We start from the raw sequence: 15,774 nt of genomic DNA, 5'->3' as shown, positions 1-15,774 counted from the left end.
TAATAGATCTCGATGTAATCAGGACTCTTAATTCATCTGTAATATTATTCCAATCCACATATCTCATGTAGGATACTTATTTTATTGATAACAATTTGTGTGTAATCCTATACTTCGACTTCTATACTAAAGAATAATTTGCCAGAATTAAGGATTTTAAAGAAATTGCATTACAACTCACAAGATGGTGATTGTTTTAACCGCTTACTCCATCTCTTCCTATCAGAACCGTCAGCCAATGATGACTCAGATGAGTAGTGTGTCAAATGTGAACCTACCTCTTAGAGCCAGTGCTCCAAACCAGGTATGTCATCGCTGCCAGCAGCACAACAACCTGCATACACATGTTGTTATGACTGTTGATGCTATTTTAGTTTGTTGATGCAATAAATTTAAGGCTTGAATTTAAGTGTTCCTTGTACTTATAGATTCATAAGTAAACAAACTTGATATACATCTATAATACATTCCTCTCTCCTCTTCTTTCTACCAGGGGACCATCAATGCTCAGATGTTGGCGCAGCGTCAGCGGGAGTTGCTGAGTAATCACCTGAGACAGAGGCAGCAGCAGCAGCAGCAGGTCCAGCAGGTCCAACAGCAAAGGAGCATGGCCATGAGGGCCCAGGGCCTCAACCTGCCTCCCAACATGGCCACTGGAGGCATGAGTAACCCCCGGATCCCCCAGGCCAACCCCCAGCAGTTCCCCTACCCGCCCAGCTACGGTACCAGTACAGGCCTGGCCTCGCCACCTCCCCCTACCAGCCCCTTCTCCTCCCCTCTCTCCCCCAGCCTGCCCTCTCTCCCCCCCAACCCCCAGCTCCACCTGCATGGCACCTCCTCCTCCTCCTCCTCCTCCTCCTCACAGATGATGATGGGAAACACAAACATGATGGGCGGACAGTACGGGGCAGTACTCAGCCCCCAAATGCAGCACAGTGCCTTTCAGTTTCCCAACTCAGGTACTGCTCCCACACCCCCAGCCTACCACACACTTCACCCTACAACCCGTGTGTGTGTGCGCGCCATTGTGTCTGTGTTGATGTGACTCTAGTTGCACAGCATCACGCTTTTTAGTAACTGCAATCATCTAATTTTTATTGTTATACACCGATGACTGCATTAATCAGCTGCCATTGAACAGTTAAAATCATACTGGCTATTTTAATCTTCAATTTTACCGCATAATATACAGTATGAGTTCAGTATGTGTTGATCATGTTTTTGCATTGCCCAAAATGGTGTCCTGGCAATACACACTTTCTCCACCAGAGGGCATCAAGAGCGCAACAATCAAAGCTTAATACATTTTTGACACCTGACTCTTAAGATTGTGACCAGGCAGAGCAATAATCAAGGCTGTGTCTGTCAATCTGACAGCATGGTGTGTAATCCGGGCATAATCTGATAATCTAGTATAATACTGATTTGTGTAATGACATGTTTGATTTATCCTTCACTTCTTAATCTGATCCTGGCCCCTGGGTTCGTACAGAGCTATTACCTCCACTCAATCCTACCTCTCTCTTTCCCTTCTCTCCTCAGCCACCTCCTTATTCCCTTACTTCCTAGTTCCTTGCCTGTTCACTGCTTACATGCATGTAATAATATCAATGGCTTGCCAGTAATTCTGAATGCAGACTAGAATGGACAATTTTGGGTCACACTAGTCATCACGCTTGTTCAGTTGCTCATTTTCTGCTGTTGTCTGTTAAAATGTTTGTCTTTATGTGGCATGTTTGTGTAAATTACAAGGAATGCTGACATTACTACTCAGTAAAATGGTCTAGGTTTGTGCAGGCTCAGTCTGGTTGACCTGTTCCGATGCATCCACCACAGGTATGAGCCAACAGGCAGACGGAGGCTTTGGAGGTCCCAGCACACCACAGAGCCCCCTGCTTTCTCCTCGCATGGCCCACACCCAGTCCCCAATGATGCAGCAGGGCCAAGGAAACGCTGCTTTCCAGGGCTCCCCTGACATGAACGGCTGGCCACAGGGCAACATGGGAGGGAACAGGTAACATGGCTGTAAATTGCTGTAACCAGTTCATCATAAGATCGTGGTACTTAATGCATCAGGTGCATTGGTGGTCCAAAAACTTAATTGAAAACGTACTTTCTTCTGTCCTTTTGCTTTGGATCATGTTGTGCATATTGGAAAATTGAAACTATAAATAATGAATAATAATTGTGTACCTTCAAAGTGAATCTTATCTGAACATGTACTCTTCTTTGTATTCCTCAATTAAATGTTTTTGGCTTTTCTCCCTCCCCTTTCCCCAGTATGTTCTCACAGCAACAGGCATCACCCCAGTTCACCCAGCAGAATAACAGCAACATGTACAACGGCAATGGCATGAACCTCAACAATGTCTCCATGGCCACCAACATGGCAACCAGCAGCATGAGCAGCATGGGCCAGATGGCCGGACAGATGAGTGTCACGTCCATGGCCTCAGGGCCCTCACCCGGCCTGCCCTCCATGGGGCAAGAACAGGTAAATACCAGTCCAACCCAGACACATGAACTCTTCTTTTGGTACTGGAAGGAGCAAGAATGACCCAAAATTTAGCTTCAGAGAAATGCCTAGTGCTGTTTTCAAGTGTTTCACAGCTGTGTATCATTAAACATGTTCCAAACAAACTAGAGGTTTTCAAGTGGACCAGTAATGTCACAGTGGGAGCCCCTTCACATTAGCCTCTTGTAGGACTTCAGATTTATAAGTCAGACACTTTCAGAGTTTAAGCCTTAGAGGTTAACAAAATGGGTCCCCATAATCACGGGAACAAGAAAAACTAAAAGGTTCGTCTTTCCTTGTTCGTGGCTGCTTATGTACACGTTTGTCTTATCGTAAGACCTTAAGTGTTTGGGTACACATATTGAACAGCCATGCTAGTGAATAATTTACTCCATAGTTTACTTAACTCCTCTAGCCAGAGTTGTAGTACTTGACTTGAACTTAGAGGACAATGATGTAATTAGCAGCGGGCACTTTAGAGCCAGACCATTTAGACTATATAGACATTACTGTATCATGTTCAAAGGCTGGCATGTCTGGACTGTGGACTCATTTGCTTGCTCTGTTAACATGGACAGAGTGACGTCTTATAGCTAATGCTGTGTTCACATGGATTCACGCAGACGGATGACTGCAAACTGGATATCATTTTAGTGGACAAGAGCAGGAAGGTAAAATTAGATGAGGCTGGCAGAGAATACCAGCAATGTTAACGGTAGATGGTATTGCCGTCAAAAGTTAAAATATTTTAACTTTTTGCCGTCCTGTTAACGTTGCTCCCCCCACACAAGGAGAAAAAATAGACAATCACATATTCTGCGCTCTTGCAGAATAGGATGCACCCATATGCACTTCTGTTTTTGTTGTTGTTATCATCTCTTTTTCAGACAAACATAAACAAGGGATACACCAAGTGCAGTTTTGGAGGGAATTAAACATTAATTTCAAGTTTGCATTAGAATATTAAGAGAAAACTGCATTTTATAGCTAGATGTCTTACTAGTATAATTACATAAAATGGTAGACACAAAATAATTTTATTTAACAGGACTATATTTTTATTCCATTCTTTTGTAAACAATATGACATCACCACAGCAACATATCACCATGCGTTTTTCGTTTTGCTGTTCTGCCACTCTGTCAGACTTGTTTGTTTGTTTGTTTTTCCCGTGCCGTGCAGAAGGTGTTGTCTGTTTACATGAATCCATGTGAACACAGCATTACATCTGTCAAACCAACACAGTCTCTATACACACAATTGGCAAGATATTAATCAATCAAAGACTCAATGAATGATGTCTTGACAGTTTTTTTTTCCATGTCTGCACCCCAATTCTGGTCATTATTATTAATTTAATGTCGGCTAAGTTAATGTTAATTGTTCCTTTGTCTCACTGGTTTTGTTAGCTTGGTATGTGGAATGCACTGTTGTTGTCCATGATGCTTTTAAGCCCAATAAAGGGCCATAAATATTTAACCAAGGTGCTTCTGTTTGATTGTCTGCACTTCAGACTGTTGTAACATACCAGTATATCTGTCACTTGATTTATTCTCCTTCCAGGATTATAGAAATATATTGGCACTTAGATTATTTCAATTATTTACCGTTTGGCCATTAGTGCAGACTTACACGATTTACTGACTTGTTTTAAGTTTGATGGTGTGTTCTAAGATGGTTTTTAATTGTTTATAGTCTTTTTCAAAAGTGGCTGATTTACTCCAGACAAGTTCAAGTTCTACAAGTTCAGGTTAACCAATCACTTGTGCTGTTGAGTTGTGCATTTATGAAAATGTGTTGTGTCTTTGCAGAAATACTGTTGACCCTTATGGAGTTCTTAACCTGAACCTCAGTGATCAGCTGGTGCAAGGAGCACGTCGGCCCTTTAAAAATTGTACAAACATGTAACCAACCGAAAGCCCCTTGAACCAGCCAGGCCGTGCCCTGACCCCGTCTCCCCAGCCCAAGTTTGCCGTCTGTCCTGGCAGGGCCTCTTCGGCAGCCCTGGAGGAGCCCGGCCCCGAACAGACACAGGAGTGTGAAGAGGGCTGGGGAAGGATCGTGGATCTCTGTCCAACATGCCTAACCCTCCTGGAGGAGAGCCTCGCAATGAGCCAGTCTGTCTGCCTGTCCAGCTGCATTCACCGTAGTGTGACTTACTGTAGGCCTCCTGGTGGGGGACACTGACTTAAGGGGGCAGCAGTGGGTGGGATCCCTCGTTCTGATGAATGTATTCCTCTCAGTGGACAGCGGCCATTTACAATCTCATCTCAAAAATTACGTACACTGATTTTTCTTTTGTCCTACCTTTTTCTCACACATTTGTGACATTTCCACATAGTTCCAAAATGGCAGCAAAGACTCCAAGTTATGTTCAGAATTATGGACGGAGCTCAAATACTTAGCCGGTTTTGCCTTTTTGCTGTTCTTTATTTTATTATTATTATTATTATTATTTTAGTTTGTTTTTTTCCTTGTTGTGAGAATTAAGATGTAGAATGAAGATATGGTTGAAAAAACTGATCTTGAAAAACACTGCAGAAGAATGGTTTGAGTGGAATGGTGATTTGTATGATTAGACTAATTTAGTCAAGAGGTTTATATAGTGTATTAAATTAAGTTTTATTTTTCTGTATAGATTCATTTTAATTATTGTAGATTATTCTTTATCCTAGTAGCAAGAAGAAAAATATTTCTAAAAGTGTGACAAAGGCACTTTTTTATATAATTTTAACAGTAATGGTTGTATTCTTTCTGAGAAGATTCTTCTATTAACCTGAATAATGGATTATACTTTGGTCCTGTAGTTTCAGAAGAAGATGTCAAAATCGAATATGGTTTAAAAGGAATTACAGAGATTGTACATACCAATAAGTAAGACATTTTCTTTCCTATTTATTTTATTCCGTAGGGTTTTTGTTCCCCCTGTCTGGTCACAACTGTCTCTTGAAACAGAGCAGGTTTTTTTTTTTTTTTTCCTTTTGTTCTTTTTTTCTATTTTTGTTTTGTTTTTGGGAAGTGGAGTAGGAGCCTTCACGTTCTGATGTTCTGGTACGATGCAGACAGGGGTGAGGGTGGGAGGTAGGGAAGGGTTGTAAGGGGGTGTGCTGTGTATACAGTGTACAGATTATCGCTTGCTTCTCTGCCTTTAGCATAGAACATCACAAAAAAAAAGAAGAAAAAAAAACAACAGGACAAATTCAACACAGCCATACAATAACTCAAAAAAATAACAGAAGTGTGCTTTCTATGTTGTCTGGAGTGAAAAATGCTTCATACAAGCTGCTAGGTGCAAACTGTTCTGGTGTGATGTAAACAAGCAATAACGATTACTTGAGAATCTCTTGGGGGTTTTTTGTGTTTTTGTTTTTGTAATTTTTGTACAGTTTCCTGAATAAAAGGACACATTTTTGCTCCACGTTTGGATGCAGTATTAAACACAGTTTTTTATTGCAGTTTGTACCAAGAAAGTCTACATCCACACACAGCGTTCCTATTAGATTATGCAGCATTGGCTGAGGACTGGAGAGGGAAGTAGTAGGTGATCATGGGCTCTGGTCCCCCCTGTTGACACGCGCCCTCTCTGCCTCCAGCCACTCTTCTATAGCAGAGGTCAGAGTTAAGACTGCACGGTTCATGAGACCTGCTCTGACAGACACTTAGCCATATTTTATGACCTCAGGCAGTTGGTTCAACTATAAAGTGTTCAGTGATGACATGCTGTTCTTGTGCCCCAGTAGGGGTTCGGTTTGACCTTCACAAGAACAAAAGCAAGTCATCTTCTCTAACCTCAAAAGTACATTTTCCTCAAAAAAACAAAACTTTTTATATCAACTATTTTAACCCAGGACAGACTTGGAGCAAGCCAAATAATCCTCACCTTTCAATTGGATTTCTGAATTCCACAAGTTTTTATTTTCATAGTGAGAGACGACCTGTTGGTTAGCATGCTTTGAGGCCCATAATAAACAAGTAATTTATGATGATGTCACTTAACAGGGTCTAATATAGATGTTGCAGCATAAAACAGGAAGAGAATCATTCTGAATGTATTGTCATTAAGGCCTAAAGATGTGACTGATGGTGTTCCTTGTCAACATGTTGACAACATGGTGTACAGTTGCACCGTGCTCTTCTCAGTGTTTACATAGGAAGTTGCCCATTGTTGCTTCTTTTTTTTTTTTTTTTTTTAAATTAAGTTCCTGTAATAATAAATTTGAAGCAGCGGCAAGTCAACTTTGGGACAAAGAAACTGCATTAATGGTTGTCATCATTGCAGATGTCCTGCAGTTGTTTTGCTGTAGGCCTACTAACAGATCACACTTTTTTGATAAATGCTGTTTTGATTGTAAAATACAGTCGTGCAGAGCAAGCCTTTTTGAGCCATTTTAAAGAATTATTCACAGCCCTTTGCAAATTTCCAAAGATTGTCAAGATTTTGAAAAGACTTAAAAGCCATGTGGTAGCAATGCATTTTTTTAGCATTTATAATGAGGACAGGTGCAAATAAATGATTTTGCCCCTTACAAATATCCAGGCTTTGGACCCACAAAACAAAAATATTTTTTCTCTTTAACTTATGGTTTTGAAGAACTTTAAATGCCCTTTTGTATTGTCTGCCAATTTCTTAGAGCTAAGATGCAACCTTGAAATGCTAAAAACCCTAGCATAATGCCTTAGATTTCGTCCGTTCTCGTTATTGTACATTACACCGCTGTCTGTATAAATTTGTATAATGAATTGTGTACAATATTGAATGGGTGCAGCATTGTTCAACTCTCCTCAGATGCTGGAGACTTGGTCACAGTTGAACTGTCCCTCATCATTGCTCTCTGTTCTGTGTTGGGTTGAAGACTTTATTATTTCATTCCCCCCCCTCACTGTTTGTATGGAAAATATGATACATAGGGATATTGAAGCAATATGTAATATACTATATGGACTTTCTGAAGAAAGCTTGTTGTGTTCTCCTGAGATTTTTTTCTGCATTGTTCACAGGAATCACACTGTACACCCGCATCAACCTTTGTACCCCTAGTGTGTGTGAGCGTTTTATGCAAAATTAGATATACAAGAGAAGTTAAAACCACAGTTATGCAAGTTGTGAACTAATATGGCTTCGCTGATGCTATTTGCCTTGTAAATAAAGAATTCTGTTATTGCAATACTTAATTGAGTGACTTTTATTTCATGTGATTGGAAATGAAGGAGAATGAGGTTTGAACTGAGGCCTCCTTAAAGGCCTCCATGTCTCTTTATATTTTATTTCATAATCAAAACGATAGAAAATGATAATGTTGTCAGTGGAAACGTTTTAATGAATTTGCCATATTAATATCTGTGAATTCCAGCGAGATGCCCTGTTCGCAAAAATACGAAATACCTTAATATGAATTTTTAAGTAAATCATTTAAAAGAGGAATTTATCATTTTAAGATAGTAATAACGTCCTATAAATAGCATGAAAAATACTATTTATGCTTATTTTCGTTCATATTAACAGTATGTTTTAATTGTAAGGGACTGCAGATGAAAATTAGCTTGAAGCTAAATCTGGTACAGTGCATATAACATACAGTACAGTATATAAATGGGAATATAATTTCAATTAAGCGTTTAAAAAACATTCATTTATATTACATGCACGATGTATAATATTCAGTATGGATCACACTAAAATATGAATAAGTATTGGTTTCAGTTTTATTCATTTTCTCAATGAGATTTTGAGAAGTTACTGTATTTTAACCATTGTTTCCACTCTTCCTAATTCACCACATCCAAGTCATAACAAATATCTATACTCCACTGGGGGTCCCTGAGATAAAATCTTATCAAGTGTGTGTGTGTGTGTGTGTTGGGGTAGGGGTCTTCATATGGAAATGTTTTGGATCCTCTCTCTATCGGCCTCATTGTAGCGGAGAAAGCATGACTGGTGTGTGGAGAAGTTAACAGGGTGGGTTGTCGCTGAGAAGATGTATTCCTCTGAAAAGCATTGAGATGCATGAGGCTGAGCTGACCAATAGGAAGAAGCTGCTGAGAAGCATCTTCAGCAGACCTGACTGTGTACAGTGAAGTTGCCCTCAGATGACCACAGACACGCAGAGAAAGGTTCCTGCAGCACACATCCACTGAAGTTTAGACCTGCCGGGTTTGTAGGCCTATACCTGCAGAATTTGGAGTTGTTGTATTTGATTTAAAACTGACGCTTGTGGACATGACAGAGACAACTTTACTGTGAAACATCTCGAATTTATTTAACAAGGTAAGCTTCTTTTCCCAGCTGATGAAAAATCACTGCAGTGACCCATAGCATAGAAAACTGTGTTGGCTACGAGTTGATTATGGCTCAGTCGTTCTTATAATTATATACCTATATTATTCTTGGTTTAATTACTGGGCTGTAGAATTGAGATGGGGTATGTTTATTTCTTTTTCATTAACCTACTGTTGAATTCTATATTATTGCTATATTTTTCTTGGGAATGATAATTTCCTTTGAGCCTATTGCTCTAACAATTTCTCCTGCTGATGCCTTTTTGGAATGATTGCGGTAATTGCAAAGTCTATAAAAAGCTTCATTAATGTTGACCTCTGCTCTGGTCGACTGTTCTTTAATTAGTGTCATGACCCTGATTTGTATCTCTATCTACTAGCTGATTGGTAAACGGTTCCTAAAAAGCACACCATGTACCGGACAGTCATTTAAAAGGCGCTGCGTGTCTGGTGTGTGTCCTCTCAGCTGGAAATATTGCAAAATCGGCTGTCTAATGTAATTGCGGATCGTAGACGTCGTCGTGGAATAGCTTTGTTCAATATTTGCCCAATATTTATTTCATCTGCAGCATTATTTTAGGTGGGCTTTTAAATTTAAAATGCAAATGTTGGATATTTTTAACTCATGATAAGTTTAAAAAAGGAAACAATGTATTCATGAAATGATAAATAACATTTCTTGGAACCTTAATAATTAATTTACAATCCATTGTTCTCTTTATTGTATTCTATATATCAACTTCTGATAGCTGCTCCATGTATTGAAATGGTTATCCAATTAAAATGACTTGATCTGTTAAAGTGAGATCACACAAGTTGAAATACTAAAAAAGGTTTTCTCGATTTAAAATAATTCATTCAGGTGTGGTCAACCTCTTTTAATGTCATGTTTCCTTTTTTAGATCTCTTGCATTAAACTTTTATAACTACCCCCCCACTTCCTCTCCCACCCTCTCTTCTGTCTCTGAAGGATACTCAACCAACTCCATTAGAACCTTTGCTTGTCCTCCGAGCCTCATGTCGCTGTCCCTGTCCAGCATCCCTGTAGTGCTGAAGGACAAGAGCTACCAAGCCGGCATGCTGAAGGGCAGTCCTGCCCGAGGCTTCTACCCAGCCCCTCTCCCCGGCCCCCATCACTACATGGACTTCTTCCCGCGGACGCACAGCCTCCTCCACCCTCTCAAATCCCTCGGTCGTCTGGTGTCGGACACTCAGGCTTCCCTGCAACTCAGCCTGCACGGCGGAACCCCTCCGTTCCTCGGCCAGGGCGGCCACCAAGCCTCGGTCCTGCACGAACACATGTTGGGCGCCTCCGGCTTCCCTTACCTGAGCCAGATGTTGCCCGGACACCCTCTATACTCCAAACCTGAGGAGCTGGCTGCCGTGGTGACGGAGCACGCCGCCGGTCCGCTGTCTTCGGACTTCAGCAGTCCGTCCAGTGAAAGGTCCTCCTGTGCATCTTCTTCATCCACCTCGCCGCCCAAGCAGACTTTATTTCGCTCCCAGGGCGCAGACGTGTCGCCAGAAAAAACGCGCACATCTTATAACTTCAGCGAGGATGATTTGTTCATGGTCCTTTACGGTTACTCCAGCAGCCAGGAGGGCAGCGTGGGTCACGCTATATCAGGAGTGGCCCTGCCCGAAAACCAAGGTAAGAACTCTGCTTTCATGATGATTTGATATTTAGATGCTCATTTAGTTTCATATAATAATTGCACACTTTAAACCGAGACCTATTTTGGATTTATTTGTATCATATAAGCATCAATAAAAATATCCAGAACGTCCAAAAATCACATGAACATTACCTCAATAATCGCTCCCCCAAGAAATGTAGAATACACGTGAAATATTTTGCAATTTTCTTACGTGTTTTATTTCCTCTCAGTGTCTGACAGTCATATCCTCCCACTGGACAAAGAAGCTCTTGAACTTCCAGAAGGTAAGAAAACACAACTTTCTTTTCATATAGATTACCTTTAGTTCTGTTTTTTTATATCATCATGGGACAACTGAAGCTTGACTCTGTTTTGATTCTGTGTTTTTTAGGGTTAACCCTCCTCCGGGCAACTTGGGGAAACGTCTCCCATTGTGGAGTTTTCACAGACAAAAGCAGCATTCCTAAAGCGACGCGCTTCGGACCTTTCCAAGGAAAACTGGTCAATACCAGCGAGATTAAAACATACGACGATAACACTCTGATGTGGGAGGTAATGTGTTGAATTTTATTGTAAATTCCTGTTCCTGGTCCTGTCTATCTAGGAATAATTCCTTACCATAATCTACACCCCATAATCACACTCTCGTTCCTCCCTCAGGTGTTTGAGAACGGCCGGTTGAGTCATTTTGTGGATGGCAGAGGAGGATCAGGGAACTGGATGTCCTTGGTAAAGTGTGCTCGTTTCCCAGAGGAACAGAACCTGATTGCTGTGCAGGTCCAGGGTCAGATCTTCTACGAGGCCTGCAAGGAGATCAGGCCAGGCCAGGAGCTGCTTGTGTGGTATGGAGACTGCTACATGCAGTTCCTCGGCATCCCACTCACCCTGAAAGACCCCAGAGAGGACACCGACGTGATTCCTCCCACTGAAGGTCGGAATCTAACCTTCTGTTGATTAAACTCTTGCTTTAATCAACTCCTGCTACCACCATACTAAATATATGTTTTCCCTGTATTTTCCTCAGACACCGGTGAGGGGTTCAAGTGTGACAGATGCGGGAAGGTGTTTGCATACAAATACTACAGAGACAAACATTTGAAATACACACGCTGCGTGGACCAGGGCGACAGGAAGTTCCCCTGTCACCTCTGCAACAGATCCTTCGAGAAGAGAGACAGATTAAGGATCCACATCTTACACGTTCACGAGAAACACAGGCCTCACAAGGTAATGAAACTGTGCGTGTGCATGTCTGTTGCCTTTAGAGTTTCCACACCAACCCCACACTGCAGACCATTACATCAGCAGACCATTACAGGGTCGATGGGTGCATGTAAAAGTTTGCGTGGTGCTGAAAGAACAGCTCCCTACAGCATCACTCAGAACAGGATGCTTCACTTTTTTATTAGGCCTCGTAAAAAGACAAATTACTGTAAGCATATAGCCTTAAGCATCACAACGAAACAATATCAACCAAATTAGACATTTAAATGATTATTATACATGCAACTCATATTTTTTACCATTTTAAAGAAAATACATCAGTCTTAAATGTATACGTGCTTACTTAAATAGTGTTAATCAATTTAGGTTAGTTTATCTTTCAGAATATCTTTGTAAAAATGATGGCAAATTTAAATTTAAATACTTTTTTTGTCTGATTTGCAGTGCTCGGTGTGTGGGAAGAGTTTTTCCCAGTCGTCCAGCCTTAACAAACACATGCGTGTGCACTCCGGAGAACGTCCATACAAGTGTGTCTACTGCAATAAGGTGAGAAGATTTTTCCTCTTTTGCATAACAATGCCACTATAGCACAGAAATCAATGGCACTACCCGCCGGTTTAATCTAAAAAAATGTATAGTATTATAATTGTATGTAGCCTGTACCCTTCTCGTGATTTTGTCAATTTAAAACATTTCAAGTCATCAAAAAATCACGTTAAATGTGAATTTAAGATTGGAAAAAAACACAGAAAAGATGCAGAAGAATTATATCGCTATTGCACAACTGACTTTTCGTGTAATCATTGAAGTGTCGGAGGCTTCTTCTAATGAGTGTATCTTTTTTAGTTTCCCTTCTGATTCTTTAAGTACAGGACCTGCAGGCCTTCTCTGCTCCTCCTCCTCCTGCTCTTCCTCCTCCTCCTCACCACTCTTCCTTCACGCGTCTTTTAAACCAGCAGCTTTGGATCCATTTAGGGCTTCCTCGTTTCATGGTGCATTTGGCTCGAGCCCCTCATTATTGTTTCTGCGGACGGGCACGCTCCGCTGAGACACTTACATGCTAATTATCGCCAGATGTACACCCACCCTTTTGTCTGCCGAGGTTATACTTTTAATTTACGGTCCTGGAATGAGGAGAAGTTTTTTTTGTTCTTTGTTCTCGATATCCTCCCCTTTTTATGCACCCAGAGAGGGTTTTGTTAACGTAATCCCCCCTTTCTCCTTGTCCGGACAATTTAAGTAATACGCCACGAGACCAGCGGTTTGCAGCCATTTTTTAAAGGGTTGAAGACGGTGAAAATGGGAATAAGAAAACGAAAAATAGACAATTTTAAGCAATAACCTACTTGTTACATTATCATTAAACGGTGACAACACAATTGCTAAAAGTGACATTTTACAAAGCCAACATTTTACTTAGCCTAATTAAACAGAGATAGAAATACAGGTGTGCATGCTAACTAGCTATCTAGCAGCTTATCTATTTTATAAACGGCGGTTAAAATCCTTCACATGCTGTTCAAAGTGTTGCCAAAATATTGTTGCCAAAATTGTGAATTTAACACACAAAAAATATCCTTACTGAGTGTTTTTTTTTTTTTGTCCTCCTCCAGGCCTTCACTGCCTCCAGCATTTTGCGCACACACATCCGCCAGCACTCCGGAGAGCGGCCCTTCAAGTGCAAGCACTGCGGGAAGGCCTTCGCCTCCCACGCCGCGCACGACAGCCACGTCCGGCGAACCCACGCCAGAGACAAGCCCTTCAACTGCGACCTGTGCGGAGCTTCCTTTCAAGAGGAACAGGGCCTGAAATACCACATGAAAAGTCATAAAAGTAAGAAGCTATTTCTTCAGCATAGCTATATATACACACACATATATATGTATAGGCTATAGAATGTGCTAAAATGACTGCTTATGTAGCATATAGTATATACATAAATAATTTCTAATTGATTTTTGATTTATATATTGAAATTGACTATGGTGTTGGTTTCTTCATATTCAGTTTCGCAGGAAAAGTTTTGTATTGTGTCTGTTTAAATATGGAAATATGTATGTATATTGTAAGTTGCAAACAGAAATGTCTCGTTGTTCCCACTTTGAAAACTGGTTATTTACTGGTCTGTTTTCTCTCCCTGCAGAAAGGGAACTCTTGGACAGCGCAGTTCTTCCGTCCCCTCCAGAGAATGAAGCATTGGAGGACTCCGCGTTTCCAGTGAAGGACAATCCAAAAAATCAGAAAAACGCCGGACAAAACTTCCCTTACACCGGGTTAACAGCTTTAAACCCAGAATATCGGCCCTGGAACTAATGGTCTATTATCTAAATTATGGAGTAAAACCTGACAAAGATCCTGTGAAATGTTTTAGAGGATTTTAGACGATACTAATACCACGAGAAGACAGAGAAATAAATAAATGGGCCTAAAATGAGGTGAAATAAGAAAAAAAAAAAAGATTTTGTTGTACAGGCATATTTAAATAGGTACATGATAATTTAAATTGTCAGGCAAAAATGTGTCTAAATCTATTTATATGTTTTGTGTTGTTTTGTGGCTTAAAGCTTTCACTCTGCAATGTTTTTGTGTACCCAGTGTGATAACATAACAATAGCAGCGATTATTATTATTATTATTATTATTATTATTATTATTATTATTATTATTATTATTATTATTATTATTACGTTGGGTTTTCTTGCATCATTAACGCTTGAAAAGCAAAGCTATTTTTATTCATTGTAGATTTGAGTCTATTTGTGTAAAAAAGAAATCTTATACTCTCTCTTAATTTATAATGTCTGATAATATTTTTACTGTGATGTAAGACCTCAAAAGCAAATCGAAAGTGTCCTCGTTTGTTCATTATGAGCTTTTTCATGGATAACAAATAAAAAGTCAGCGCATGAAAACAAGGCTATGGCTGTTGGTTGTGGTTTATGTGCGAATTAAGCAGGTCTTCCATTTAAAATAAAATGTTTAAAATTAATTATGTAAAAGCAAAAACTATACAATAGGCTGCATGAGTTTATTTTTGATAACATTTACAAAATGCTTGAGTGACACACTGATGCTTTTGGTTAGAAATGTGACAACTATGGCATCATTTTAAATGGAAAAGGCAACAAAAGTTTGAGATTTTATTTATCTCACCAGTTTAAATAAACCAGTTAATATAATTCCATCTATTATGATCCAAAAGTGACATTATAGTGTCCATCAGTGCAGTTAAAAAAAGAGTACAAAGTTGTTAAATAACTCAAATTATGCTCTATGGATGGTTTCTGGGTTAACATTTTGCAGATAGCTGCATGTATATGTGTTTGTGTTGTGGTGGGCATGTACAGTTTTCACCTGTGAGTCTCTCCCTCCAATCCATGTGTCCTTTTGTACACATCTACTGTTTGGTGTGTAGCCAAGAGTGATGAATTGGAGGCTGTATGCTCTGAGTGAAAATGAACAAACCCCACTGGACCGAATGAATGACAATAGAGTGCAACAGTAAGGTGGTCTATTGCTACACACACACAAAGGAGCTCACTATGACTGACATCTGCTCTCACTGTCACCAACTGGCCCACATGTGTTCTCCTGAGATTAGATCAGATAGATAGATAGATAGATAGATAGATAGATAGATAGATAGATAGATAGATAGATAGATGTAACAGATTGTGTGTCTGTGTCTTGTTGGGGTTAATTTGAGGAAAGCCCCAATTGGTACGGTGGTGGTGGCAGCAGCATGAGGTCTGACAGATGACACAGTGTCCGGTCTTTGTCTCAGTGCACTGTTATGTCACCTTTAACCTCTAGGTCATCATACTTCACAGTGAGGGCATGTAGTCAGACACAACAACGCCATGGCAGCGCTTGGTGAGCGCTACAACAACTCAATATATATGATATTAAATGCTTTATGTGTGGATTACAGACAAATTACAGAAAAACAAAATGATGAGAAGTAAAGCAAAAAGGAAGAGAAAGACGTAAATAGCAACAGGATGTCTTAAGGATAAAATATATTTTTTAGCCCACATGATGTAGATATGACTTTTTCCTTTTTTTCTCAGCCAATTAAAGTGTCACAGGGATTTCTGCTCT

General features: G+C 40.2%; 2 protein-coding genes across 5 annotated transcripts in view; both read left to right on the top strand.

The window, feature by feature from the left end:
- The window catches only part of ncoa2 (nuclear receptor coactivator 2), a 62,805-nt gene extending 55,123 nt beyond the window's left edge, over positions 1 to 7,682 (top strand). For 3 of the 4 annotated variants that reach the window (XM_044339386.1, XM_044339384.1, XM_044339385.1), the window contains exons 17-21: positions 227 to 304; positions 494 to 959; positions 1,837 to 2,014; positions 2,281 to 2,494; positions 4,327 to 7,682. In XM_044339386.1, the coding sequence (XP_044195321.1) occupies positions 227 to 304; positions 494 to 959; positions 1,837 to 2,014; positions 2,281 to 2,494; positions 4,327 to 4,338 (948 nt within the window). In that variant the 3' untranslated portion in view covers positions 4,339 to 7,682. The remainder of the gene's footprint in view (positions 1 to 226; positions 305 to 493; positions 960 to 1,836; positions 2,015 to 2,280; positions 2,495 to 4,326) is intronic. The other variant, XM_044339388.1, reaches the window with a different exon arrangement.
- Positions 7,683 to 9,808: 2,126 nt separating this feature from the next.
- Positions 9,809 to 14,569, top strand: prdm14 (PR domain containing 14). The gene is made up of 8 exons (XM_044339952.1): positions 9,809 to 10,442; positions 10,680 to 10,733; positions 10,841 to 11,001; positions 11,110 to 11,380; positions 11,474 to 11,676; positions 12,118 to 12,219; positions 13,287 to 13,506; positions 13,817 to 14,569. The coding sequence occupies exons 1-8, from the start codon at positions 9,809 to 9,811 to the stop codon at positions 13,984 to 13,986; spliced, it is 1,815 nt and encodes a 604-aa protein (XP_044195887.1). The 3' UTR covers positions 13,987 to 14,569.
- Positions 14,570 to 15,774: the final 1,205 nt, after the last annotated feature.

Source organism: Thunnus albacares, chromosome 21 (genome assembly GCF_914725855.1).
Source record: "Thunnus albacares chromosome 21, fThuAlb1.1, whole genome shotgun sequence".
Classification (NCBI taxonomy): Eukaryota; Metazoa; Chordata; class Actinopteri; order Scombriformes; family Scombridae; genus Thunnus; species Thunnus albacares.
This window is presented reverse-complemented; position numbering and strand designations above follow the sequence as displayed.

Bases quoted from the DNA above. Each gene is read 5' to 3' on its own strand.
- prdm14 (XM_044339952.1), top strand. From the start codon at position 9,809: ATGTCGCTGTCCCTGTCCAGCATCCCTGTAGTGCTGAAGGACAAGAGC. The intron at 10,443-10,679 runs GTAAGAACTCTG...ATTTCCTCTCAG, and splicing joins GGCCCTGCCCGAAAACCAAG to TGTCTGACAGTCATATCCTC. The intron at 13,507-13,816 runs GTAAGAAGCTAT...CTCTCCCTGCAG, and splicing joins CCACATGAAAAGTCATAAAA to AAAGGGAACTCTTGGACAGC.